We start from the raw sequence: 26,237 nt of genomic DNA, 5'->3' as shown, positions 1-26,237 counted from the left end.
CTGGAAGAGCTGCACTACCTGAGCCACTTGTGTGGGTTGTTTTCTTTATTTCTTTATTTTAACTATTTTCTACGTTGTATAATCGTGACATCAAAACTATGAAAAAACATATGGAATCATGTAGTAACCAAAAAAAGTGTGGGCTGCAATTTCTGAGGCTGGTAACTCTAATGAACTTATCCTCTGCAGCAGATATAACTCTAGGTCTTCCTTTCCTGTGAAGGTCCTCATGAGAGACAGTTACATCATAGCTCTTGATGGTTTTTGTGACTGCTCTTGAAGAAACTTTCAAAGTTCTTGACCTTTTCTGGATTGACTGACCTTCAAGTCTTAACGTATGATGGACTGTAGTTTCTCTTTGCTTATTTGAGCTGTTCTTGCCATACTATGGACGTATAAGGGCTATCTTTTGTAAATGGGTGGTACACAACTGATTGGCTCAAACGCATTAAGAAGGAAAGAAATTCCACAAATTAACTTTTAGCAAGGCACACCTGTTAATTGAAATGCATTCCAAGTGACTACCTCATGAAGCTGGTTGAGAGAATGTCAAAAGTGTGGCTTCTTTAAAGAATCTCAAATGTATTTAGATTTGTTAAGCACTTATTTGGTTACTACATGATTCCATAGGTGTTATTTCATAGTTTTGATGTATTCTCTATTATTCAACATTGTAAATAAAGAAAACCCATGGAATGAGTAGGTGTGTCCAAATGTTTCACTGGTACTGTACATCTTGTTCTTGACTTGTCAAGGGACGCCATTTGACTGGCAATCTCTGCACAATCAGCACAAACCCCTCGGGACATAGCGCTCGACAGTGCATCCCACTTGTAAATCCTTCTTGAAGTTCAAGCGCTCACCAAGAGTTTATAGGTGCATGCTGCAGCCTACTGTATTGGCTGTGTATCAGCCTACTATTCTCTAATATGAATTCATTACGCTTTGTGAAAAATTGCCAGACCAACAAACCCTGCACCCATTATGTAAAACCTCACCAATATTCCACTACTTGGGCCCCATCTGATCCTGCTCCAGGCCAGCAGCCTGGGAGAACGGGACACTATCGTTCAAAACATCTTGTAACTCGTCTACAATAAATACTTGAACACCCAAGTACTCTGCAGCTGCCAACACAACAGCTATCCTCTGTGATACATTTTTTTTGCCCGCACTACAGAGGGATATATAGGTCCTCTAATACAGGACTAGTAAAGGTCCAGTGCACAACTTTTGGGTGAAAAAAATACAATTTCAGGGGGTGCTGCAGCACCTTGAGCACCCGTATTTCCCACAGCTATGTTTACACACACACACACACCTTTTTCCACCGATACAACACATTATTTTTGTCTCATGTCCTCATGCACACTTCTCACATCTTGGAATCTCCCTTTTGTGCACTTCAGCCACATGACCATAAGCTTGACACCTAAAACACTAATGGATTTGGGACAAAAGCTCTCAGGATCCATTCTCCAAAGATCTCACTCCCACCTCACCAGAATCATTTTTGTAATCATCTGGACAAGGCTCAAACTTGGCGGTCTACACTGCACCTGCCACCGCAGTTAATTCCTCCTCACTCAACACACTTGTACTGTACCTCTTCCAAAAGGTCTGTGTGATCCACTCCTCTATATTCACTCAAAACATGTTCCACTTTTCTCCTTTTTTATCCCGGTCCACCATCTTCTCCTTCCGTACTATCCAGGACCCTTGGGATGTCACTACCCTAAACTTAACCCATACCATTACCTTAACCATTTTACATTTCAACTGCAATGGGTTAGGGACGTCCCAAGGGTCCCAGATAGCATGGACCAATACAAGAATCAGAGGGAATTGATAAAATGTAGAAAAGTGTTAACTGATTAGCCATGAGGGTTTTTTTTCTTCCCCACCCTGACCCCTAAGGGGCTCTGTGCAATCATGTTTTATTCTGTCAAGATGTAAAACTCTATCTGCTACCCTTTGAAAAGAGAAAAACACCTGATACTATACTGATATCACCTGTGGGATCATCTAGAGACCAGCTGATGAAACTGAGAACAATTTATGTAATAAAGCCCTTTTGTGTGGGGGGGGAGAAATTATTCTGATTGGCTTGGCCTGGCTCCCCAGTGGGTGGGCTTATGCCCTCCCAGTCCTACCATGGCTGCGTCCCTGCCCAGTCTCATGAAATAGATTAGGGCCAAATATTTTGGTTCAAATTGACTGATTTCCATATATGAACTGTAACTCAGTAAAATCGTTTAAATTGTTGCATTTATATTTTATACGATTACACAACTCTAGTCTCTGAATTACCATAATTTAATCTGTATCACAATAAAATAGGAAGGAATGCGTCAGTTAATGTGGTAAAGGTAGTGAATTGTCAGGAGTTTCATTTACGCCTGTTAGGTTACTCCCAGTCCGAGCCAAATACTTGTTTGAGAAATATTTTTGTTAAAAAGCTATTTTTGCCCATTTTATTGGAAATATATTACAGTAAGGTACGTCATTGTTACGCAGAAGTTATTTGATATAAAAACGGCTTCATTGGGCATTTAAATAGTTTCACAAATGAAAGTGCACATTGTTGTACTTCCGAGTCAAATTTACCCAGAAAAAGAAAAAAGGTCAATTTTTTCCCCCCTTTTAAATATAAAGGCTTTATTTAATCGAGACAATCATGGCATTCGATTTAAAAGTTTAAAATATATATTTTTTAAATCAATGCCCGAATTTGAAGAATTCACTTCCGGGACAAACACCCTTTAGTAAAGACCTGTGATTGCGCGTTGCTGAATTAGCTATAACATACGTTTTAATTACTGAATACAAACATAAGCTACAGGTAAAGTTAACGCTTATGTTTTGTTGCTGGTCATCTTTACGTGTTGTGAGCCAAGCAAGCTAAGGCTACCTAAATACTAGTGTAAACAACCGTTTAACAGTACTGTTAGCTAACGTTACCAAAGCTATTTTGATTTAGTTAATAACTACAGTAACTAGATGTAGTAAGGCTATTGCTAGCTCTACTTAGTAACGTTAGTAGTTAGGTTGATGACAAGCTACCTTGCTAGCCAAGTCAGTTTGCTAGCTGGTAACCCAAACAACGAGATCTAAGCCAAAGAATATAACTTAGGTTTCTCCTTTCATCTGTGTCTAAGCTAACTAAGACTGGGCGGAATTCGTTTTCAGCGATTACCTTCGCCCACGACTGGTTCGTGTGAACTATAATACCGACGCTGTATTCTAACGTTTAGAAACGTCAATAAAGAGCTTTCGTAACATATGGCCGTATCTTTCTGCGAGAAATAATCCTTCAAATAAAACACTGTTGCAGTTTGGTAAAGAACCATATCTATGGGTGCCTCCATCTGAGCTAACGAAACTACACTTCCCGAGTTATGCTTACACAGGTGTTTGGGGCACCCTAGATATCTAATTTGCACAGGTGGTCTTTTAACAAGCGACGTAACACTAACCCTGTAAAAAGTGTAGTTCTTAACTTTTATTTCTCGCAGATATGAAAGGTATGTTCCAAAAAACGTATTGCAAACTATGCGTGTTAATGTTCTGCCCCTGAACAAGGTAGTTAACCCACTGTTCATTTGCCTTCATTGTAAATAGAAATGTGTTCTTAACCGACTTGCCTAGTTAAATAATGTTTTGACTGTTGGCTGGTCTTTTAAGTACCCCGATCAGAAGATAGTCAATATGAATTAAAGCAGTTCGCGTCTATGAATGGGGTATGTACAGTCCCTTCGGAAACTATTCAGTCCCCTTTACTTTTTCCACATTGTTACAGCCTTATTATAAATCAGTCAGCCTTATTATATATTTATTAAATTGTTTTTACCGCCATCTACACATCCCATGCATGACAAAGCAAAAACAGGTTTATACATTTCTGCAAACTGAAATATCACATTTACATAAGTGTTCAAACCCTTTACTCAGTACTTTGAAGCACCTTTGGCAGCAATTACAGCATCAAGTCTTCTTGGGTATGACGCTACAAGCTTGGCACACCTGTATTTGGGGAGTTTCTTCCATTCTTCTCTGCAGATCCTCTTGAGCACTGGCAGGTTGGATGGGAGCATTGGTGCACAGCTATTTTTCAGGTCTCTCCAGAGAGGTTCGTTCAAGTTCGGGCTCTTGCTGGGCCACAAGGACATTCAGAGACTTGTCCCAAAGCCACTCCTGCTTTGTGCTTAGGGTTGTTGTCCTGTTGGAAGGTGAACCTTCACCCCAGTCTTAAGGTCCAGAGCAGGTTTTCAGGAAGGATCGCTGTACTTTTGCTCTGTTCATCTTTGCCTCATTCCTGACTAGTGGTTAGTTAGATTACTTGTTATTACTGCATTGTCGGAACTAGAAGCACAAGCATTTCGCTACACTCGCATTAACATCTGCTAACCATGTGTATGTGACAAATAAAATTAGATTTGACTGGTCTCCCAGTCCCTACTGCTGAAAAACATCCCCACAGCATGATGCTGCCACCACGCTTCACCATAGGGATGGTGCTAGGTTTCCTCCAGACATGACGCTTGCCATTCAGGCCAAAGTGTTAAATCTTGGTTATCAGACCAGATAATCTTGTTTCTCATGGTCAGAGTCTTTAGGTGCATTTTGGAAAACTCCAAGCGGGCTGTCATGTGCCTTTTTACTGAGGAGTGGTTTAAATCTGGCCATTCTACCATAAAGGCCTGATTGGTGGAGTGCTGCAGAGATTGTTCTATCGCCAGAGGAACTCTAGAGCTCGGTCACTGACAATCGGTGCTTAACCAAGGCCCTTCTCCCCGATTGCTCAGTTTGGCCGGGCAGCCAGCTCTAGGAAGAGTCTTGGTGGTTCCAAACTTCTTCCATTTAAGAATGATGGAGGCTACTGTGTTCTTTGGGATATTCAATGCTGCAGAACTGTTTTGGTACCCTTCCCGAGATCTGTGCCTCAACGCGATCAACGGCCAATTCCTTCAACCTCATGCCTTGGTTTTTGCTCTCAACTGTGAGACCTTAAATAGATATGTGTGTTCCTTTCCAAATCAAGTCCAATCAATTGAATTTACTACAGGTGGACTCCAATCAAGATGTAGAAACATCTCAAGAATGATCAATGGAAACAGGATGCACCTGAACTCAATTTCAAATCTCGTAGCAAAGGTTCTGACTACTTATGTAAATAAGTTATTTCAGGTCTTTATCTTTTTTAACAGAAAACTGTTTTCAGCTTTGTCATTATGGGGTATTATGTGTAGATTGCAGAGGATTTTTATTTAATCAATTTTAGAATAAGGCTGTAATGTAACAACATTTGGAAAAAGTCAAGGAGTTTGAATACTTTCTGAAAGCACTGTATGTCTGGGCTAGCTGGCTAATTTTACTCCACTCTTGTTGCTATTAATTTTAACCCAATTGCTTAATTTTGGTGACAACTTTGACTGGTATCTTAATTGACTTCTCACTGACTTGGATTTATAGATACAATGTCAAACAAAGAAGTTAAATCAGCTCTAAAAAATGCCAGAGATGCCATAAAGAACAAGGAATTTAAAGAGGCGCTAAAACACTGCAAGGTAAGTCCTTGCCCATTTCTCTATGTTCTTTCTACACACACCAATAGTGTGAGGGGACACTGGGTGTATTGTAGGATTTTCTGTTTTGAAAAAGGTATTCTGCCTCAAATCAAACCAAATTCCCCCACCAGGCTGCCCTGAAACTAGAGAAGAACAATTACAATGCCTGGGTGTTCATTGGTGTGGCCGCGAGCGAGCTGGAGCAACCAGACCAGGCCCAGACAGCCTACATGAAGGCTCTGGAGCTGGAGCCAGAGCAGCTGCTGGCCTGGCAGGTACTGGAGATACATCACACCTAGATCAACTGAACTAATACAGGCCCTCGCTAGACATAGGCTTCTGTATTGGACAATCAAGTGAAGAGTGTCCCAAAAGTAGAGCTGCGACGACAAACCATAAATTATCGACATTGACCATACACAATCACTTATAGCTGGCGTTTCACTGGTATCGTTCATTATGATAAGTAACCTATACCAGAGAAATGTGACGTTTGAAGTGAAATACATTTGCTAATATGGGTGATTGTTAATGAAATTACTGGTAGTAGTTTAAAGCCTGATAAATGTAATCTACGTAATCCCCAAAAGTAATTATTTTTCATGAGAGGGTCAGTAACTAGTGAGAGGGTCAGTAACATAAACAGTAACTAGTAATGCTGCATACTCAGGTTGAATCTCACCTTTCTGGTAAAAATAGTTGCTGAGGTGTAGTCACTTTTGAGAAAACAAGCTTAACGACACAGTACAAATATTAAATATTTTATGATGCATTTATTATTCAACAAAACTATATGAATAAGGCTTGAAATTACTTATGCTTTCTAAATAAACTATACTCAAATTATAAAACTACTAACTATAAGAATTTACCTTCCTTATAACTGTAAAATACATATATGTTTAGTGTTAGAATATGTGCATATTTTCTGAAGGTCTCTCTTGATCAAAACGCCTGACCCCATCTCTGAACTTCTCACAGGGCTCTAGGGAGTGCTTCCTGAACTCGTTAGGAGCTCGCCTTTCATCACATATTACTTTTGTCAGTCTGCCAGTGTTTTTCTTGTTTAAAATCTATAAATTATTTTAGATTACTGGCTATAAATCGATTTCTGAATGTGCTACAGCCACAAAAAAAGCTGCGCTACGATGTAAGGATTTGATGTAAGGATTCCAGGCATATGTTAGTGGCTGTGCTGTAGGGTTCAGCTAGGAGTTGATGGAAAGTCGGAAGAGATAATGAAATGGTAAGAGGGACATCCCAGCTTCATGTGGTGTCTGATTTCACATCCTGCTTGACACAGGCAAAAGAGACATACTCCTGTGTCTGTGAGAATCAGGGCTACCGCTCAATACAAGCCATTTCGATCTATGGTGTCCTACAAGCAAAAATGTCGGACGGAACTGGTACCAGAACCACGCAGGTCCCCTAAACAAGGGACTTTACATCTAAGAGGATTTAAAGGATAATAAAAAAGAGACTATGGTGCACATTAATGTTATAAATGTATCGTTCTATTTATCATTATCACATCAATTCAGGCAATCTCTCGTCACAGATTTTTATTCCATATCGCCCAGCTCTACCCAAAAGTCACATTATCTACACATTATACAGTGAGAGAGAAGAAGTATTTGATCCCCTGCTGATTTTGTACATTTTCCCACTGACAAAGAAATGATCAGTCTATAATTTTAATGCTAGGTTTATTTGAACAGTGAGAAACAGAATAACAACAAAAAAATCCAGAAAAACGCATGTCAAAATGTTATAAATTGATTTGCATTTTAATGAGGGAAATAAGTATTTGAGCCCTCTGCAAAACATGACTTAGTACTTGGTGGCAAAACCCTTGTTGGCAATCACAGAGGTCAGATGTTTCTTGTAGTTGGCCACCAGGTTTGCACACATCTCAGGAGGGATTTTGTCCCACTCCTCTTTGCAGATCTTCCAAGTCATTAAGGTTTCGAGGCTGACGTTTGGCAACTCGAACCTTCAGCTCCCTCCACAGATTTTCTATGGGATTAAGGTCTGGAGCCTGGCTAGGCCACTCCAGGAGGTTCTCACCCAAGATTTGATGGTACATGGCCCCGTCCATCGTCCCTTTGATGCGGTGAAGTTGTCCTGTCCCCTTAGCAGAAAAACACCCCAAAGCATAATGTTTCCACCTCCATGTTTGATGGTGGGGATGGTGTTCTTGGGGTCATATGCAGCATTCCTCCTCCTCCAAACACAGCGAGTTGAGTTGATGCCAAAGAGCTCCATTTTGGTCTCATCTGACCACAACACTTTCACCCAGTTGTCCTCTGAACCATTCAGATGTTCATTGGCAAACTTCAGACGGGCATGTATATGTGCTTTCTTGAGCAAGGGGTCCTTGCGGGCGCTGCAGGATTTCAAACCTTCATTGGTGTGTTACCAATTGTTATCTTGGTGACTATGGTCCCAGGTGCCTTGAGATCATTGACAAGTTCCTCCCGTGTAGTTCTGGGCTGATTCCTCACCTGATGATCATTGTAATTCCACGAGGTGAGATATTGCATGGAGCCCCAGGCCGAGGGAGAATGACAGTTCTTTTGTGTTTCTTCCATTTGCGAATAATCACACCAACTCTTGTCACCTTCTCACCAAGCTGCTTGGCAATGGTCTTGTGTAGGTCTACAATCTTGTCCCTAACATCCTTGGAGAGCTCTTTGGTCTTGGCCATGGTGGAGAGTTTGGAATCTGATTGATTGCTTCTTTGGGCAGATGTCTTTTATACAGGTAACAAACTGAGATTAGGAGCACTCCCTTTAAGTGTGCTCCTAATCTCAGCACGTTACCTGTATAAAAGACACCTGGGAGCCAGAAATCTTTCTGCTTGAGAGGGAGTCAAATACTTATTTCCTTCATTAAAATGCAAATCAATTTATAACATTTTTGACATGTGTTTTTCTGGATTTTTTTGTTGTTATTCTGTCTCTCACTGTTCAAATAAACCTACCATTAAAATGATAGACTGTTCATTTCTTTGTCAGTGGGCAAACGTACAAAATCTTACACAGATTATTCCAGAGCAGTGTTATGGGGCATATCACTATGTCAACATGCTGACTAGAATGTGATCTGTTATTGTTGCTGTTTTAGGGATTAGCAAACCTGTATGAGAAAAGTGACCAGACGGATTTCAAAGCGGAACTACCCAAAGTCTACCAGAAACTCATTGAGCTTTATGAAAGGTAAGCCATGATCATGTTCATACCTCTTCTACATCAATCATTTCCCCCCTGTGATTAGCTCTTGGAATATTGTGTTTAACTGTGTCTTGTTCTGCATACACAGTTCAGACAAAACAAAATGTTATGAGGCGATCAGAAAACTGGCAGACATCTTCCATATGGAGAAGGACTATTTACAGGTCTGTAAAGATAGTAGTTGCCCTTTAAATGAAATAGGATATATGTTAATGGTTGTGGCACAGGGTGGACATATGCATGTGTGTGTTTAGGTGGCCAGGGTGTGGCGAAGGCTGATTCAGCTGAAGGAAGGAGAAGGTGCTAACAAGGCAGAGCTGCTGCAGCTATGGCAACAGATGACCTGCCTTCTCTCAGACAGCATGGAGGATCACGACAATGAGACTCAGCAGCACGTAAGAGCAAATATAATATACTCAAATAATCCCCTTAACTTCTCTAGGGTAGGGGGCAGCATTTGGAATTTTGGATGAAAAGCGTGCCCATATTAAACTGCCTTCTACTCAGGCCCAGAAGATAGGATATGCATATAATTAGTATATTTGGATAGAAAACACTCTAAAGTTTCCAAAACTGTTAAAATAATGTCTGAGTATAACAGAACTGATTTGGCAGGTGAAAACCTGAGAAATATCCATTCAGGAAGTAGGATTTTTATTTTCTATTCAATGCCATTACCGTATCCATTGACTTAGGACTCAAATTGCAGTTCCTATGCCTTCCATTAGATGTCAACAGTCTTTAGAAATTGTTTCAGGCTTGAATTCTGAAAAATGAGGGAGTAAGAGCAGTCTGAATGAGTGGACCCTGCCGAGTCACAGAGCTTTCTCATGCTCGCGACCGAGAGAGTGCCTTTCTTGTTTACCTTTTATATTGATAACGTTATTGTCCGGTTGAAATATTATAGGTTGTTTTTAGCCTAAATAATCAGAGGATTGAATATAAACATCGTTTGACATGTATCTATGAACTTTACGGATACAATTTGGATTTTTGTCTGCCTGTTGACTGCATTTGAGCCTGTGGATTACTGAAGAAAACGGGCGAACAAAGCTGAGCTTTTTGGATATAAAGAGAGACTTTATCGAACAAAAGGAACATTTATTGAATAACTGAATGTCTTCTGAGTGCAACCATATGAAGATCATCAAAGGTAAGTGATTAATTTTATCTCTATTTCTGACTTGTGTAACTATTCTACTTGGCTGGTTACTGTTTGTAATGATTTGTCTGCTGGGCTATGTTCTCAAATAATTGTAAGGTATGCTTTCGCCGTAAAGCATTTTTGAAATCTGACACCGTGGTTGGATTCACAAGAAGTTAATCTTTAAACCTATGTAAAATAGTTGTATCTTTTCTGAATTTTTATAATGAGTATTTCTGTATTTGAATTTGTCGCTCTGCAATCTCACTGGATGTTTGCCAGGTGGGGCGCTAGCGTCCCACATGCCCTAGAGAGGTTTTAATAAGCATTGTCTGGGTCATTCCATCTCTAAAAGCAAAAGGAAAGAGGATTTCGACACCCACCATCTGATTGTTTCTGTAGTTATGGCCTATTTATTGCCTTACCTCCCTTATCCTACCTCATTTGCACACACTGTATATATACTTTTTCTATTGTATTAATGACTGCATGTTTGTTTAGTCCATGTGTAACTGTGTTGTTTGTGTTGCACTGCTTTGCTTTATCTTGGCCAGGTCGCAGTTGTAAATGAGAACTTGTTCTCAACTAGCCTACCTGGTTAAATACAAATAAAATTAAAGTTTCAATCAGGTAAGATTAACATTCCTGAAACATTGTTTGGTTGAATTGTAATTTTATCTGGATAAATTAAGCTAATTGGTTGCACACAAATTGGCCTTTTAAATGTATAGGATTCAGATAATATTCAATAAATATAGTACCCTACATCTGATTTGGACCAAACCTTTTCCATCCAGATCTGTTTTTTATAAAGCTAACCACAGATCCATCACACCCCATGCCAATCCCAATCCAACAACTAGTAAACAGTATCAGTTCTCTATGTTTGACAAGTAGTATGAAGCTTCAGCTTGGAGTATTGCTTCTCCATACTATGTAATGTATTGCTGGTGAATCTGGTGATGTTTTTTTTCTCCTGTTCAGAGAACTTAGTAATTTAAGTCGCTTGCATTATTTACCTTTTAAAGTAGTGTGAAAGTAACAGGGTTTGACCACTAGAAGCTGCTGGTCCTGCTATATGACCACACTCTTTTATAAATTTAGCTGGTTTGTTCTCTTTTCACACAATTCAAGCCAGTCCTCCATGAAAGCAATTCAGTTTGTCCTAATAGCAACCTAAAGCTTCAACCCAACTCTCCTTGAATCCAATTCTCCTCTCTCTGAGAGGGCTATCCTTTCCCTATGCAATTCTCATATGAAGACCTTTCCTACAAGCCCAAAACTTTAATGGAGAAATGGGCTAAAATGTTGTGACAACGCTAATAAAGTAATTCATTTCATGGCGGTCTGTTTTCTGCTTTTCCAATACAATTATCAAGAACTCTCTCTTTTTTTATTTGTGTTTTTATATATATATATATATATATATATATATATATATATATATATATATATATATATATATATATATATATATATATATATATATATATATATATATATACCGATTAATCCTTCTCAGCTTTTTTTGGTCCTCCAATAAATCGGACAATTATTTATTTATTTAGTTATTGTTATTTTTTTTGTTGTAATAATGACAATTACAACAATACTGAATGAACACTTATTTTAACTTAATATAATACATCAATAAAATCAATTTAGCCCCAAATAAATAATGAAACATGTTCAATTTGGTTTAAATAATGCAAAAACAAAGTGTTGGAGAAGAAAGTAAAAGTGCAATAAAACCGTTCCGTATTTTATCTAACGGGAGGCATCCATAAGTCTAAATATTCCTGTTACATTGCACAACCTTCAATGTTATGTCATAATTACGTAAAATTCCGGCAAATTAGGTGGCCCAAACTGTTGCATATACCCTGACTCTGCGTGCAATGAAAGCAAAGAAATGTGACACAAATTCACCTGGTTAATATTGCCTGCTAACCTGGATTTCTTTTAGCTAAATATGCAGGTTTAAAAATATATACTTCTGTGTACTGATTTTAAGAAAGGCATTGATGTTTATGGTTAGGTACACATTGGAGCAACAATACGCACCGCATCGATTATATGCAACGCAGGACACGCTAGATAAACTAGTTTATAAGTTTAATGCTAGCTAGCAACTTACCTTGGCTTACTGCATTCGCGTAACAGGTAGGCTCCTCGTGGAGTGCAATGAGAGGCAGGTGGTTAGACCGTTGGACAAGTTAACTGTAAGGTTGCAAGATTGAATCCCTGAGCTGACAAGGTAAACATCTGTCGTTCTGCCCCTGAACAGGCAGTTAACCCACTGTTCCTAGGCCGTCATTGAAAATAAGAATGTGTTCTTAACTGACTTTCCTAGTTAAATAAACATTAAATAAAGGTGTAAAAAAGACGTACTTTTGGACACCGATTTATTTAAGGAGAAAAAAAATTATAACTTGAAATCGGCCCTAATTAATCGGTCATTCCGATTAATCGGTCGACCTCTAATATATATTTGATTAGAGATTTACCAGAAGACCCAACAACATTACAATTGGAAAACCCTATATATTGTATGTTTGGGACTTTTATCATTTGAAGACCGCTAGAGACCATTCCAGGGGGACTTACGGGGGTGGTGTGGTATGCCGCCTCGGTGTTATTGCTAGTCATTACTAAAGGTTTTTCTCTCCTATGATTTGTGCTCATTCCCACTGTTGATGTTATATTTATGTTGCCAGTTAATTGCAGCCTTTGAGAAGGCCATGGTTCTCTCTGACAATGTGCCTGGTGAGGACCATCGGAAGCTCTCAGCTGACTACCTCAAATGCCTTTCACAAGTAAGTCCGCCCCTGTGTTTTTCACTCACTCACTCACACACAGTTAGTGGGGCAAAAAAGTATTTAGTCAGCCACCAATTGTGCAAGTTCTCCCACTTAAAAAGATGGTGACCAAATACTTATTTTCCACCATAATTTGCAAATAAATTCATAAAAAATCCTACAATGTGATTTTCTGGATTTGTTTTCCTCATTTTGTCTGTCATAGTTGAAGTGTACCTATGATGAAAATTACAGGCCTCTCATCTTTTTAAGTGGGAGAACTTGCACAACTGGTGGCTGACTAAATACTTTTTTTGCCCCACAGTATTAGTGCTGGGACTCTGGGTTAGGAATAGGGCCAGAATCCTGTGCTGTCAAATGACCAGAAACTTTCCTCTCTCTAGCTTTCGCATGAGGAGTGTAAAATTAAAGAGGCCTGTGAGTCCATATTGGCCCTCTATCCCTCACAAACATTCCCTTTGGAGATCCTCGGTGCACATCATCTCAAGTCAGGTAAGAATTCACTGACTTAGCAAACTATAGGTTAAGAACTGGTGCAGTCATTGGCAGTGTATAGTTTCACTCTAGGTGAAATAAAAACAACAGGAGATTGACCTTGCAGGACTGGGGAAGGTCAAGTGTACTGTGCAATGATTAGTATGTATTATTTGATTGCACCTTTTGTTCTGTGGACAAAGAAGTGACAGATTGCACCTTTTTAAGTAGTCAGCTTGTGTGTATTTGTCTCTTAGGGGTCTGCAGTGAGGACGCGGGCCGTTGTTTCTCCCGTCTCTTGGAGTTGGACCCAGACAGTGGCTTAGGCCATCTGGGTTTGGGCATCAGAGCTCTGGAGGAGGGAAAATGTGACGACTCCATTAAGTATCTGGCCCAAGGTGAGCAATTTGGGGACTCTGGTTTGCTGTTGGTCTGTGGTGTTCTCCACCACCTCACTGTCTGTTGTGCTCTCAGGACTGAAGCGAATGCGCTCCAGCTTGTTGGGCTGGTGCAGCCTTGCTCAGGCCCAGCTGAAAATGCACCGATATTCCGACTGCGCAACATCCTGCTCCCAAGGTACATCTAACACATCTGGCCAGTGATGTATAATCCTAACCTAAACTTTTTCTCTGAAAACCCACCGTGCTTTCCACATAATCAGGGCTTTGCTACAAACTTAATGTAAGCCTACTCATCCTTGTTTGAAGGTTATAGTGACTTGACTAGTTGAAGACCTTCTCACCAGAAGTTAAAGATGTGTATTGAGATGTGGCATTCAGTGCGTTGACAGGCTTGCTGTGTTCTTTCAGGTCTGAAGCTGGGTGGGGCTGGAGAAGAGGCACTGGGACAAAAGCTCATGAGGCTGAGGCTAGAGGCCCTTGTGAGGACTGGGGATGAGCACACTGCAGACCAAGCCCTGGAGAGCCTCTCACAGGTACAGCATTCATAACCCATCTCACTGGCTGCTCCCCAACGGCTCACCACCAATATGCTCCAATTCTCTTCTACTACTACTATCTACTGATATGGATGGGGATTTGTTTGTTTGCTCATCAAAATATTTATTTTATAGCTTTCAGATGCTAACAATGACCCTGTCCTGGTAGCCTTAAAAGGAAGAGCGTATTTGCAAAAAGGTCAAGTTGACCAAGTGCTCCAGGTAACTTCACAATTATTGGTTACGCTAACATATCTTTTTAGTAACCTCAGGTGAATGGGTATCAAATATATTTTGTGCCTATTTTGTTGATTTCCCGTGTGTCTGCTCTGGCCTTGTACCCAACAGGTGTCCACGGAGCTGCTGAACTCTCACCCTGACCTGGCTGAGGGACTGGCGCTGAGGGGACTGGCACACATTGCACAGGGACATCACCAACTAGCAGAACAGAGGTGTGTTCAGGGACTGCAGTTGAAAATCTGCCCGCTGGCTAAAACTGTCACTTTTACTATAATGTTGATTAAGGTGCACTGTAGCTGTAAAACTAAATGTAATAAATTAAAAGTGTGTGTGTGCGCACCCATCCCCCATTCAACACACTTCTTCTGTATTGATAACTGTCTATTATTACTGTTTTAATCAACAACTCATCACTGCTCCTAAGAGGCAGCGTGACTGAAGTAGACCATGAAGTTAGATCAACCTTCGTCTTGTCTTCTCCTGTCCCTGTTGTAGCCTCCTGCAGGCTGCAGCCCAGAGCCCAGCCTGTGGAGAGTACTATTTCCTGTTGGGGCGGCTGTACTGGGACATGGGGGAGGAGAGTCGCAGGGACAGGAGCAAGGCCCACACCCATCTACTGAAGGTCAGTGTTGCCCGTGGGGCCTCTGTCTGGGGAACACTGTATAGCTGGAGAATCATAATATGGGGAGAGGCTTTAACAGTGGGTGGGATGGGCTGTGGGCACATTTCTGGCTTTGGTACAGTTAAACTATAGTGCTTCTCACATCCATCTGTACGTTATGACATTAGTTTGGTGATTGGCTCACTGCCATTACTGACAGCTGGTGTGTTTTGTTTCAGGCTGCCAAACTGGATCCGTACCTGGGCTCTGTGTTCTGCTACCTGGGCCATTACTACCGGGAGGTGGCCAGGGACCAGGGTCGAGCCAGGGGCTGCTACAAGAGAGCCTTTGAGCTGGACAGCAACGACGCAGAGTCCGGGGCTGCCTCTGTGGATCTGAGCATGAATGAGGGGGACATGGTGAGTTGTCTGTTGATTTGTTCTGGTCCTGGAGGGCTGCAGCCAACAACAGAAGACTTTCCCCTGTGGAAGTCACTCTAGTAGTCCATCCACCCAATTCAATACATTTGGATAAAACCTAAATGTCACTTAGGCCTACCTAACTGTTTGATATACAGTTGAAGTCGGAAGTTTACATACACCTTAGCCAAATACATTTAAACTCCAGTTTTTCACAATTCCTGACATTTAATCTAGTCTTAGGTCAGTTAGGATCACCACTTTATTTTAAGAATGTGAAATGTCATAATAATAGTAGAGTGATATATTTCAGCTTTAATTTATTTCATCACATTCCCAGTGGGTCAGAAGTTTACATAAACTCAATTAGCATTTGGTAGCATTGCCTTTAAATTGTTTAACTTGGGTCAAACGTTTTGGGTGGTCTTCCACAAGCTTCCCTCAATAAGTTGGGTGAATGTTGGCCAATTCCTCCTGAGATAGCTGGTGTAACTGAGTCAGGTTGCTAGGCCTCCTTGCTCGCACATGCTTTTTCAGTTCTGCCCACAAATTTTCTATAGGATTGAGGTCAGGGCTTAGTGATGGCGACACCAATACCTTGACTTTGTTGTCCTTAAGCCATTTTGCCACGACTTTGGAAGTATGCTTTGGGTCAATGTCCATTTGGAAGACCCATTTGCGACCAAGATTTAACTTCCTGACTGATGTCTTGAGATGTTGCTTAAATATATCCACACAATTTCCCCCCTCATGATGCCATCTATTTTGTGAAGTGCACCAGTCCCTCCTGCAGCAAAGCACCATCACAACATGATGCTGCCACCCCCGTGCTTCACGGTTGGGATGGTGTTCTTCTGCTTGCAAGCCTCCCCCTTTTTCTTCCAAACATAACAATGGTCGATATTGCCAAACAGTTCTATTTTTGTTTCATCAGACCAGAGGACATTTCTCCAAAAAGTACGATAATTGTCCCAATGTGCAGTTGCAAACCGTAGTCTGGCTTTTTTATGGTGGTTTTGGAGCGGTGGCTTCTTCCTTGCTGAGCGGCATTTCAGGTTGTGTCGATATAGGACTTTTTTTACTGTGGAAAAATATACTTTTGTACTTGTTTCCTCCAACATCTTCACAAGGTCCTTTGCTGTTGTTCTGGGATCACTTTTCGTACCAAAGTACGTTCATCTCTAGGAGACAGAACGCGTCTCCTTCCTGAGTGGTATGACGGCTGCATGGTCCCATGGTTGTTATACTTGCGTACTATTGTTTGTACAGATGAACGTGGTACCTTCAGGCGTTTGGAAATTGCTCCCAAGGATGAGGTCTTGGCTGATTTCTTTTGATTTCCCATGATGTCTAGCAAAGAGGCACTGAGTTAGAAGGTAGGCCTTGAAATACATCCAGAGGTACACCTCCAATTGACTCAAACAATGTCAATTAGCCTATCAGAAGCTTCTAAAGCCATGACATCATTTTCTGAAATTTTCCTAGCTGTTTAAAGGCACAGTCAACTTAGTGCCTTTAAACAGACCCACTGGAATTGTGATACAGTGAAATAATCTGTTTGTAAACAATTGTTGGAAAAATTACTTGTCATGCACAAAGTAGATGTCCTACCCGACTTGCCAAAACTGTAGTTTGTTAAGAAGACATTTGTGGAGTGGTTGAAAAACTAGTTTTAATGACTCCAACCTAAGTGTATGTAAACTTTCGACTTCAACTGTAATATCAATATCACTTAGGTAGGCCTAACTGTTTGATTTATCAATGTCACTTAGGCCTACCTAACTGTTTGATATAATGTCAATGTCACTTAGGCCTACCTAACTGTTTGATATAATGTCAATGTCCCTTAGGCCTACCTAACTAAATTCAGTTTATTTTGTGCCTGGAGGAAATTTTTCTCTTGCTAGTGTAGACTACGGACATTGGATTGCACTATAATCTATGCTGCTGTGTCAAGCATCTGTCCCTGTTCCCTCTATCTGCCTTCCTCAGGACACTGCCCTGGCTGTGCTCCAGTCAGTGATCCAGAGAGCCACCCCTGGTTCAGCAAAATGGGCCTGGATGAGACGAGGCCTTTACCACCTGAAGGTGGGCCAGCACCCCCAGGCCTGTGCAGAGTAAGACCCCTGAGGCAACCACTCATTTGAACATAGTCTCTGACACCACATACGAACATACACACATACACACTCATTGATGTGTTATGTCAGTCTGCAGGCTGCTCTGAGGGCTGACCCCCAGGACTGGGTGTGTTGGGAATGTCTAGGCGAGGCCTACCTTAACCGCCGGAGCTTCACGTCGGCCCTGAAGGCCTTTGCCAAGGCCCAGCTGCTCAACCCCTCCTCCATATACAGCCTCTACCAGACTGCTGCCATCAAACAGACCCTGGGCAAGTTCAAAGAGGCTGCTGCAGAGTACCAGCAGATCATAGCCCAGGAGGACTATGTGCCTGCACTCAAAGGTAGGGGTGTGTCTGAGTGTGCACACGTGTGTGCCTCCTGTCCTTTTTTGGTGTCTATTCCAGGGTTATTATTGTTTTACAGTCTTGCACCCTGGCAGGACCTTATTTGGAGACCATTTTGTTCTCAGTTCTGTTGCAACTGTGACAGTCTGACGGCATACACTAATTACAGTATGTCCAGAAGCTCTGAATGGATCATGTTGAAGGATGGCCTTTCCTAGAATCCCAGCCACCACATACAGCTGAAGTCGGAAGTTTACATACACTTGTTGGAGTCATTAAAACTTTTTTCAACGACTCCACAAATTTCTTGTTAATTAACAAACTATAGTTTTGGCAAGTTGGTTAGGACATCTACTTAGCATGACGCAAGTCATTTTTTCAACAATTGTTTAGAGACAGATTATTTCACTTATAATTCACTCTACCACAATTCCAGTGGGTCTGAAGTTTACATACACAAAGTTGACTGTGCCTTTAAACAGCTTGGAAAATTCCAGAAAATGATGTCATGGCTTTAGAATCTTCTTATAGGCTAATTGACATAATTTGAGTCAATTGGAGGTGTACCTGTGGATGTATTTCAAGGCCTACCTTCAAACTCACTTCCTCTTTGCTTGACATCATGGGAAAATCAAAAGAAATCAGCCAAGATCTCAGAAAAATCTGTAGACCTCGACAAGTCTGGTTCATCATTGGGAGCAATTTCCAAATGCCTGAAGGTACCACGTTCATCTGTACAAACAATAGTACGCAAGTATAAACACCATGGGACCACACAGCCGTCATACCGCTCAGGAAGGAGACACTTTCTGTCTCCTAGAGATGAACATACTTTGGTGCAAAAAGTGCAAATCAATCCCAGAACAACAGCAAAGGACCTTGTGAAGATGTTGGAGGAAACAGGTACAAAAGTATCTATATCGACAGTAAAACGAGTCCTGTATCGACATAACCTGAAAGGCCGCTCAGCAAGGAAGAAGCTACTGCTCCAAAACCACCATGAAAAAGCCAGACTACGGTTTGCAACTGCACATGGGGACAAAGATAGTACTTTTTGGAGAAATGTCCTCTGGTCTGATGAAACAAAAATAGAACTGTTTGGCCGTAATGACCATCGTTATGTTTGGAAGAAAAAGGGGGAGGCTTGCAAGCCGAAGTACACCATCCCAACCGTGAAGCACGGGGGTGTCAGCATAATGTTGTGGGGGTGCTTTGCTGCAGGAGGGACTGGTGCACTTCACAAAATAGATGGCATCATGAGGGGGGAAATTGTGGATATATTGAAGCAACATTTCAAGACATCAGTCAGAAAGTTAAAGCTTAGTTACAAATGGGTCTTCCAAATGGGTAATGACCCCAAATTCACCCTACTTATTATAGGAAGCTTGTGGAAGGCTACCCAAAACGTTTGACCCAAGTTAAACAATTTGAAGGCAATGCTACCAAATACTAATCGAGTGTATGTAAACTTCTGACCCACTGGGAATGTGATGAAATAAATAAAATATGAAATTAATCATTCTCTCTACTATTATTCTGACATTTCCCATTCTTAAAATAAAGTGGTAATCCTAACTCTCCTAAAACAGAGCATTTTTACTCTGCTTAAATGTCAGGAATTGTGAAAAACTGAGTTTAAATGTATTTGGCTAAGGTGTATGTAAACTTCCAACCTCAACTGTACCACCATCCCCAAGCATTGCGATCATTTCCGTGTGTGTGCGTGCTGCCCCCAGGTCTTGGGGAGTGTCTGCTGTCCTTGGCCAGATGCCTGATGGAGGACTATAGAGATGGAGGAGCCATAGACCTCATCCAGCAGGCCATCCAGTACCTCTTCAGGTTAGACACTTCACTCAGCATTCCCAGGAGCCCAGAGAGGCAGCTCATTGAATAGGATTACTGGAACTCAGCATTGGCGATCAGAGAGAATTGGAATTAATTGGGTCCATAATAAAATTACACTGTGGTATCAAAGGGCACTTTGCACATGAGAATGACTTGGGCTACCAGTATTACATTTGATAAATGCCTTGTTGCTTTCATGTATTGTGAGGACTTTAAACCTACATCATTTCTCAAGTTGCTTAAGAAACAAAAGGCCTCAACACATGATTTGTTTTTCACTATTAAAAATGATTTTGCACTGAGAATGTATACAAAAACACACTTGACTGTACTTAACATCCCCCTCGCCTGTGTCTGTCCACTCCCAGGGCTGTAGAGCTGCGTCCAGACCTGTCCTGTCTGTGGAAGTTACTGGGAGACGCCTGCACCTCAGTCAGCACTGTGGCCCCCAACAGGGCCCGCGTTGTGGTGCCAGGACCCCTGGCCGGGTTACAACCCCCAGACCAAGGCCACCTTCTCAACCAAGGACACACCCTCAGAGTGGGGGAGAGGTGAGGCACCAACACCGGCTAGTCTCTAGTGTTCTGATAGAAGCCACGTGATTTGAATACACAGGACAACGCTATCTCAAGGCTAATGGATACTGGGTAGGAGGATCCCTCTCTGGCGTCATGATTTTTAGGTTTGGTCTGCACTGTAAGATGAATCAGGAATAATGTATTTGTGTACAGATGCTATGGGCGTGCTCTGAAGCTGATGCCTGAGAGCTCCAGCCTGTGGTATGACCTGGGTCTCAACTACTACCACCAGGCCTGTCTGCCTCCCTGCCTTCAGGAGATGGAGCACAACACCCTGCTACTGCTGCTGGAGAAGGCCCTGCAGGTACAAAACTCACCTGGCTGGATGGAAGGATGGCAGGATGGGGCAGAACACTCAATTGTCTGGGGAGGAAGAGTTAGAAGAGATGCATTCAGCCCAATTCTTGGAGTTAAACACCAACAAGTTTGGGAGTTAACATACAATATCAATGTACTACACTCTTTCTCTTCTCCTCAGTGTGTGAAGAAGGCCATCATGTTGAACAGTAGTAACCATAGCTACTGGAACGCCCTGGGAGTGGTCGCCATGAGCAAAGGTAGAAAGATGTAGCCTGGGTACCAGTCTGTTTCTGCTATCATTATACTCCTTGGCACAAAAACATGTTGACGTTTTTAAAACGTTTGTCTGGTTGATGGGAGCCTTCGTTGGTGGTGGAGCTATGGGATGTTGTTGCCTTGTCTTTAGGTCTGTTTATAACATAAGAATGGCTGTTTACTCTTCCTTTTCAGGACTTGAGAACTATGCCCTTGCCCAACACAGCTTCATTAAGTCAGTGCAAGTGGAACCCAATGTAAGTACAACACATCACACAGTATTGGGTACTCCCTTTTCATTTAATCATCTCTTATATCTTAGTCTGGGTACCAGTCTGTTTAGCTGCTATCCTTCCACTCATTGCCACTTCTTGTCATGCTGAACAGACTGGCCTTTCTGCCATCTTCAAATATGAACATTCTATCATTAATGAGCTTGAGTAGAACAGAAGAATTGATCCTGATTCGATAACCCTCAAAACGATCATCCAATCACAACGATTAGGCACATATTGGAACTCTATCACTTTTTTCCTCCACAGAACTTGTTGGTATAGTTTTTTGTTTCTCCAGACCAGTCTGTCAAAAGTTGCTAGCTCATGTCAAAATTCTCTTAAGTAAATACATCCTGCAATTCCAACCACAAAACGTCTCAGCTCTGATTTTAAGCCTCAAAATACAACAACTTTGTTAGAATTTTAATTCTATCTTCCAGAGTCCATATGTTGTCATGGAATTATTTGTTAGGTTTAACAACCAATCAGCAACTCTGCCATAAATCGAGCTGCATATTGAATGTTAAGATTGCTGAAAGGCCAGTCTCTTTAAACATACTGGTCCCCAGTGCAGTTATGTGTGTGTCTTTTAAAAATAAATGTCCTCCCAATCTAGAATGTTGTTGCTTGGACAAACCTGGGTGCTTTGTATCTGAAGAAAGACAGTGTTGAGGTATGTGTCCTCTGGACCGTGTAAATTCCTATGTCTATGTTCTGTCTGTATTACTGTCAGGTTCATTGTATTAGGAATGTCTAATTTCTGGTAAATGAACTTGATTGTGATTCTATTTACTGATGTTTATTGAAAGTATCAACTTCCATAGTGTGTGTTATTTTATTATTCGCTTCATTCCTGCTCCATTGCTTTCCCAGCTCTCCCATGAGGCCTTTAAGATCGCCCAGTCTTTGGAACCACTGTATGTCAACTGCTGGATTGGACAGGTATTTTGTGACATACCTACAAGGCACCAGGGACTGTAACCATGCAAGTCAGTGTTGCTCAATGTTATACAGACATGTTCTAACCTCCTCTTGTCCATCACTTTGCTCCCCATGTCCTGTTTTCTACTACTACCAGGCCCTTATTGCAGAGATGGTGGGCAGTTATGATACCATGGACCTGTTCAGACACACCACAGAGCTCAGAACACACGTATGTCAATGCATTCCTCCATTTAGACTACTGTTGGTGGTCCTCAGCTGAGACTTATTGGAATGATGTTGTAGCATCTCATTGTCTGCTATTCTGTTATCCTGTCTTGTTTTATTCTCTCGCTCTCTCTCCTTTCACCCCCCCCCCATGCACACCTAGACGGAGGGGGTAAAGGGCTATGCTTACTGGGTTTGTGCCACTCTGCTGGATAAGAGTAACAGGGACTCTGAGCTCTATCGCTACAACATCGTCCAGATGAACGCGGTGTCTGCCGCTCAGGTGGCTTTGAGCAAGTACACAGGTGTGTGGTTAAGTCTTCAATTAAGCTTTCTTACAATGGCCTTCTTATGCCATAATTGGCTAAACTTGAGATTGTTGGACCTTGTATCTTCAGTCTTTGATTGTCAAATTTAGAAATGAGCTCTAAGCCTAAAGGGAAATGGTTAATTACTTTCTGTCTTGTCAGAGCGGATCCAGACAGACCCTGATGCCTTCGTCATGCTGGGTTTCCTCAACGAGCACCTGCAGCTAAAGAAGCAGGCAGTGCTGGCTTACCAGAGGTGTGTCTGTCTGGAAATGGATTGTGTGTGCCTGCGTGTTACAGTGCGCCTCTACTTGCTATTTAAATGAAAGGTTAAATAGGAAATTCATCTCTTCTGTTTTTCATGAAGTAATTCACTAATGCCAGACTTCTTCCTCTTCTCCTCAGATCTGTGGAATTGCTGCAGGCGACGCCTTCCGTGGAGTTACTGGCCTTCTCCCTGGGAAGCTATGGCCGGGCCCTCTGGTACCACAACACTTTGTCCTCGTACAGACGTTCCAAAATGATTGAAAGATCTCAAAAAACAGGTTTCGTAGTGTAAGTGTGGTGTTTCTACCCCTCAGCAACACAGGCCAATGGGAGGAGGCGGTGCACGTTTACTCTTCCACATCTCTAGAGGTGCTCCACGACTTGGCTGGCCTGGCGCTGGCCTACTGCAGAGCAGGACTCATCCCAGAGAGCATCAGTGGTGAGTGGCTCATTCAGTGTCGGGGGGGGGGGGGTATTTTTATATTTGTGAATGCCTTTCAACATTGCCCTATCTCTTAGCCTATGAGAAGGCTCTGATGGTGACATCTACTGAGAAAGAGAAGGCCTACATTCTGACTTCTCTGGCTCTGCTGCAGCACAGACTGGGGAACATGGACTCCGCTAAAACACTGCTCTTCAAATGGTCAGTTCCTCCTGACGCACCACTGCTTCAACACTTCTCCCTTCACACACTGAATGACTAAACCTACGGTATGTGTGTGTCTCTCTGTGTGTTTTTGTCTCTTTGCGTCTGTGTGGTGTCCGTAGCTCCATGCTGAAGGAACCTGTGCCAGAGTCTCTGCTGTGCCTGTGTGCTCTGGGGCTTGTCCATGGGGACAGCACCTTGGCCAGCGCGGCCCTCACTGAGCTGCTGAAGCAGGGCAGGGCCACTGGGGCTGCCGTGGAGCAACGCTGCCTGCTCACCTGCACCCTGCTGGCCCTGCAGGGCAACTACAGCGCGGTGCAGCGAGAGGCCTCCAGGGCCGTCCACAGGTACACCTCAACTCCACTGGGTGTAGTCAATAGTCCAAAGTAAAACTAGTTTCTAAAACTAGTTTCTTATTGGACCAAATACTAGGTAGGTCCAGGTAGTTACCTCCATGTTTCAGCTTGGCTCCATTTGGTTCCTAGTATATGCAGCCCAAGTCTCAATATTGACCCCTAATCCTGGCCTGTACTCCAGACCTATTCCATCCCCCTTCCCTTGAGTAGCATCACGGTCCCTTTTCTTATACACTACCAGTCAAGTTTGGACACACCTACTCATTCAAGGGTTTTTCTTTATTTGGACTATTTTCTACATTGAAATAACACATATGGAATCATGTAGTCACCAAAAAAGTGTTAAACAGATCATATTTTAGATTCTTCAAAGTAGCCACCCTTTGCCTTGATGACAGCTTTGTACACTCTTGGCATTCGCTCAACCAACTTCACCTGGAATGGTTTTCCAAAAGTCTTGAAGCAGTTCCCACATATGCTGATCACTTGTTGGCTGCTTTTCCTTAACTCTGCAGTCCAACTCATCCCAAACCATCTCAATTGGGTTGAGGTCGGGTGATTGTGGAGGCCAGGTCATCTAATGCAGCACTCCATCACTCTCCTTCTTAGTCAAATAGCTCTTACACAGCCTGAAGGTGTGTTTTGGGTCATTGTCCTGTTAAAAAACAAATGATAGTCCCACTAAGTGCAAAGAGGCGTATCGCTGCAGAATGCTGTGGTAGCCATGCTGGTTAAGTGTGCCTTGAATTCTAAATAAATCAGACTCTGTCACCAGCATAGTACCATCACATCATCTTCTCCATGCTTCACGGTGGGAACCACACATGCAGAGATCATCCGTTCACCTACTCTGCGTCTCACAAAGACACGGATGTTGGAACCAAAAATCTCAACCAAAGGACAGATTTCCACCGGTCTAATGCCCATTGCTCGTGTTTCTTGGCCCAAGCAAGTCTCTTCTTCTTATTGGTGTCCTTAAGTAGTGGTTTCTTTGCAGAAATGTCAAGGTCTGATTCACTCAGTCTCCTCTGAACAGTTGATGTTGAGATGTGTCTGTTACCTGAACTCTGTAACAGACACATGCTTGCCAAATAGGGCTATCTTCTGTATACCACCCCTAACTTGTTACAACACAACTGATTGGCTCAAACGCATTAATAAGGAAAGAAATTCCACAAATTAACTTGAAATGCATTCCAGGTGACTAACTCATGAAGCTGGTTGAGAGAATGCCAAGAGTGTGCAAAGCTGTCAAGGCAAAGGGTGGCTACTTTGAAGAATCTCAAATATAAAATATATTTTGATTTGTTTCACACTTTTATGGTTACTACATGATTCCATATGTGTTATCTCATAGTTCTGATGTCTTCACTATTATTCTACAATGTAGAAAATAGTCCAAATATGAGTAGGTGTCTCCAAACTTTTGACTGGTCCTGTAGTTTAGGATTAAAGAAAGCACTAGAATCTCTTCCATATGAGTAGGTATGTAGATACAGATAGTAACACGCTTTCTTGTTGTGTTGGTGCAGTAACCCTGGCAACCCTTCCCTGTGGGCCCTGCTTTCCAGACTGGTGCCACAGTATTACCCCAGGAAGGCCAAGGTATGTCACTCACTCACTCACTCACTCACTCACTCACTCACTCACTCACTCACTCAGCTTATGTTGTGTGTTCCAGGGAGGTGCAGTGGCAGGCCACGTTGCGTGTCTCTCCAGCATGACCCAAGGAAAGGTACATGTGCACCCCTGCCCACACGCCTCACCCATACCCTTCGTCTCTGCTTGACACCCCCCAAATGTCACCACTGATCTTCTCGGTTTGGTTCCCTCCCTCTCACTGTGTATTCTGTCCCTGTGTGTGGGTGTGCTGCCTGCCACTACCTGTGTGTGGCTGCAGAGGGCACTGCTGTACAGTGGAGTGAACCAGCTGGCATGTGGCAGGCACTCTGGAGAAGACCGCAGCAGGAACGCCCTGAAGACCATGCAGAGGGCTGTGCTGCTCTGCCCCGGTAAGGCCATGATGATCACACACAGTCTTTTCCAACATAAACATCTACACACAAAGCCTCAATCCCTTCAAGACTGTGTATAGACACTGTGTATGGATTCCCTGATGTAACATGTTCCTCACCCCGTCTGTCTGTCAGATGACCCGGCGGTGTGGGCGGGGCTAATGGCTGCTTGTCACACAGAGAACACAGCCTGCTCCCTTTCTGGCTCCACCCCTGGCAGACGAGGCTTGGAGCAGGTGCTCATGGCCGTGGTGTCAGAGAAAGGTAGGTCAGCACTGGTCTGAGGTGTGTGTGACTGTGTGTACATGTGTAGTGAAGTCATGTAGCATTATTTAAGTTCTGGAT

At 42.4% G+C, this 26,237-nt stretch overlaps 1 protein-coding gene across 1 annotated transcript in view; it reads left to right on the top strand.

Moving 5' to 3' along the window:
• Positions 1 to 26,237, top strand: part of LOC139410651 (SKI3 subunit of superkiller complex) — a 37,149-nt gene that overhangs the window by 2,262 nt on the left and 8,650 nt on the right. The window contains exons 2-35 of the mRNA XM_071156013.1: positions 5,473 to 5,567; positions 5,699 to 5,842; positions 8,694 to 8,785; positions 8,889 to 8,964; positions 9,055 to 9,195; positions 12,662 to 12,760; positions 13,147 to 13,255; positions 13,495 to 13,635; positions 13,712 to 13,813; positions 14,047 to 14,171; positions 14,310 to 14,396; positions 14,523 to 14,626; positions 14,910 to 15,036; positions 15,255 to 15,434; positions 17,427 to 17,551; positions 17,645 to 17,895; positions 19,635 to 19,737; positions 20,112 to 20,294; positions 20,475 to 20,625; positions 20,800 to 20,878; positions 21,072 to 21,133; positions 21,768 to 21,824; positions 22,025 to 22,093; positions 22,230 to 22,304; positions 22,464 to 22,605; positions 22,771 to 22,864; positions 23,014 to 23,091; positions 23,190 to 23,314; positions 23,395 to 23,518; positions 23,644 to 23,868; positions 25,410 to 25,482; positions 25,559 to 25,612; positions 25,778 to 25,889; positions 26,028 to 26,156. Coding sequence (XP_071012114.1) covers positions 5,478 to 5,567; positions 5,699 to 5,842; positions 8,694 to 8,785; positions 8,889 to 8,964; positions 9,055 to 9,195; positions 12,662 to 12,760; positions 13,147 to 13,255; positions 13,495 to 13,635; positions 13,712 to 13,813; positions 14,047 to 14,171; positions 14,310 to 14,396; positions 14,523 to 14,626; positions 14,910 to 15,036; positions 15,255 to 15,434; positions 17,427 to 17,551; positions 17,645 to 17,895; positions 19,635 to 19,737; positions 20,112 to 20,294; positions 20,475 to 20,625; positions 20,800 to 20,878; positions 21,072 to 21,133; positions 21,768 to 21,824; positions 22,025 to 22,093; positions 22,230 to 22,304; positions 22,464 to 22,605; positions 22,771 to 22,864; positions 23,014 to 23,091; positions 23,190 to 23,314; positions 23,395 to 23,518; positions 23,644 to 23,868; positions 25,410 to 25,482; positions 25,559 to 25,612; positions 25,778 to 25,889; positions 26,028 to 26,156 — 3,928 coding nt within the window. The 5' untranslated portion in view covers positions 5,473 to 5,477. The remainder of the gene's footprint in view (positions 1 to 5,472; positions 5,568 to 5,698; positions 5,843 to 8,693; positions 8,786 to 8,888; positions 8,965 to 9,054; positions 9,196 to 12,661; positions 12,761 to 13,146; positions 13,256 to 13,494; positions 13,636 to 13,711; positions 13,814 to 14,046; positions 14,172 to 14,309; positions 14,397 to 14,522; positions 14,627 to 14,909; positions 15,037 to 15,254; positions 15,435 to 17,426; positions 17,552 to 17,644; positions 17,896 to 19,634; positions 19,738 to 20,111; positions 20,295 to 20,474; positions 20,626 to 20,799; positions 20,879 to 21,071; positions 21,134 to 21,767; positions 21,825 to 22,024; positions 22,094 to 22,229; positions 22,305 to 22,463; positions 22,606 to 22,770; positions 22,865 to 23,013; positions 23,092 to 23,189; positions 23,315 to 23,394; positions 23,519 to 23,643; positions 23,869 to 25,409; positions 25,483 to 25,558; positions 25,613 to 25,777; positions 25,890 to 26,027; positions 26,157 to 26,237) is intronic.

The sequence above is a fragment of the Oncorhynchus clarkii genome, chromosome 6 (genome assembly GCF_045791955.1).
Source record: "Oncorhynchus clarkii lewisi isolate Uvic-CL-2024 chromosome 6, UVic_Ocla_1.0, whole genome shotgun sequence".
Taxonomy (NCBI): Eukaryota; Metazoa; Chordata; class Actinopteri; order Salmoniformes; family Salmonidae; genus Oncorhynchus; species Oncorhynchus clarkii.
This window is presented reverse-complemented; position numbering and strand designations above follow the sequence as displayed.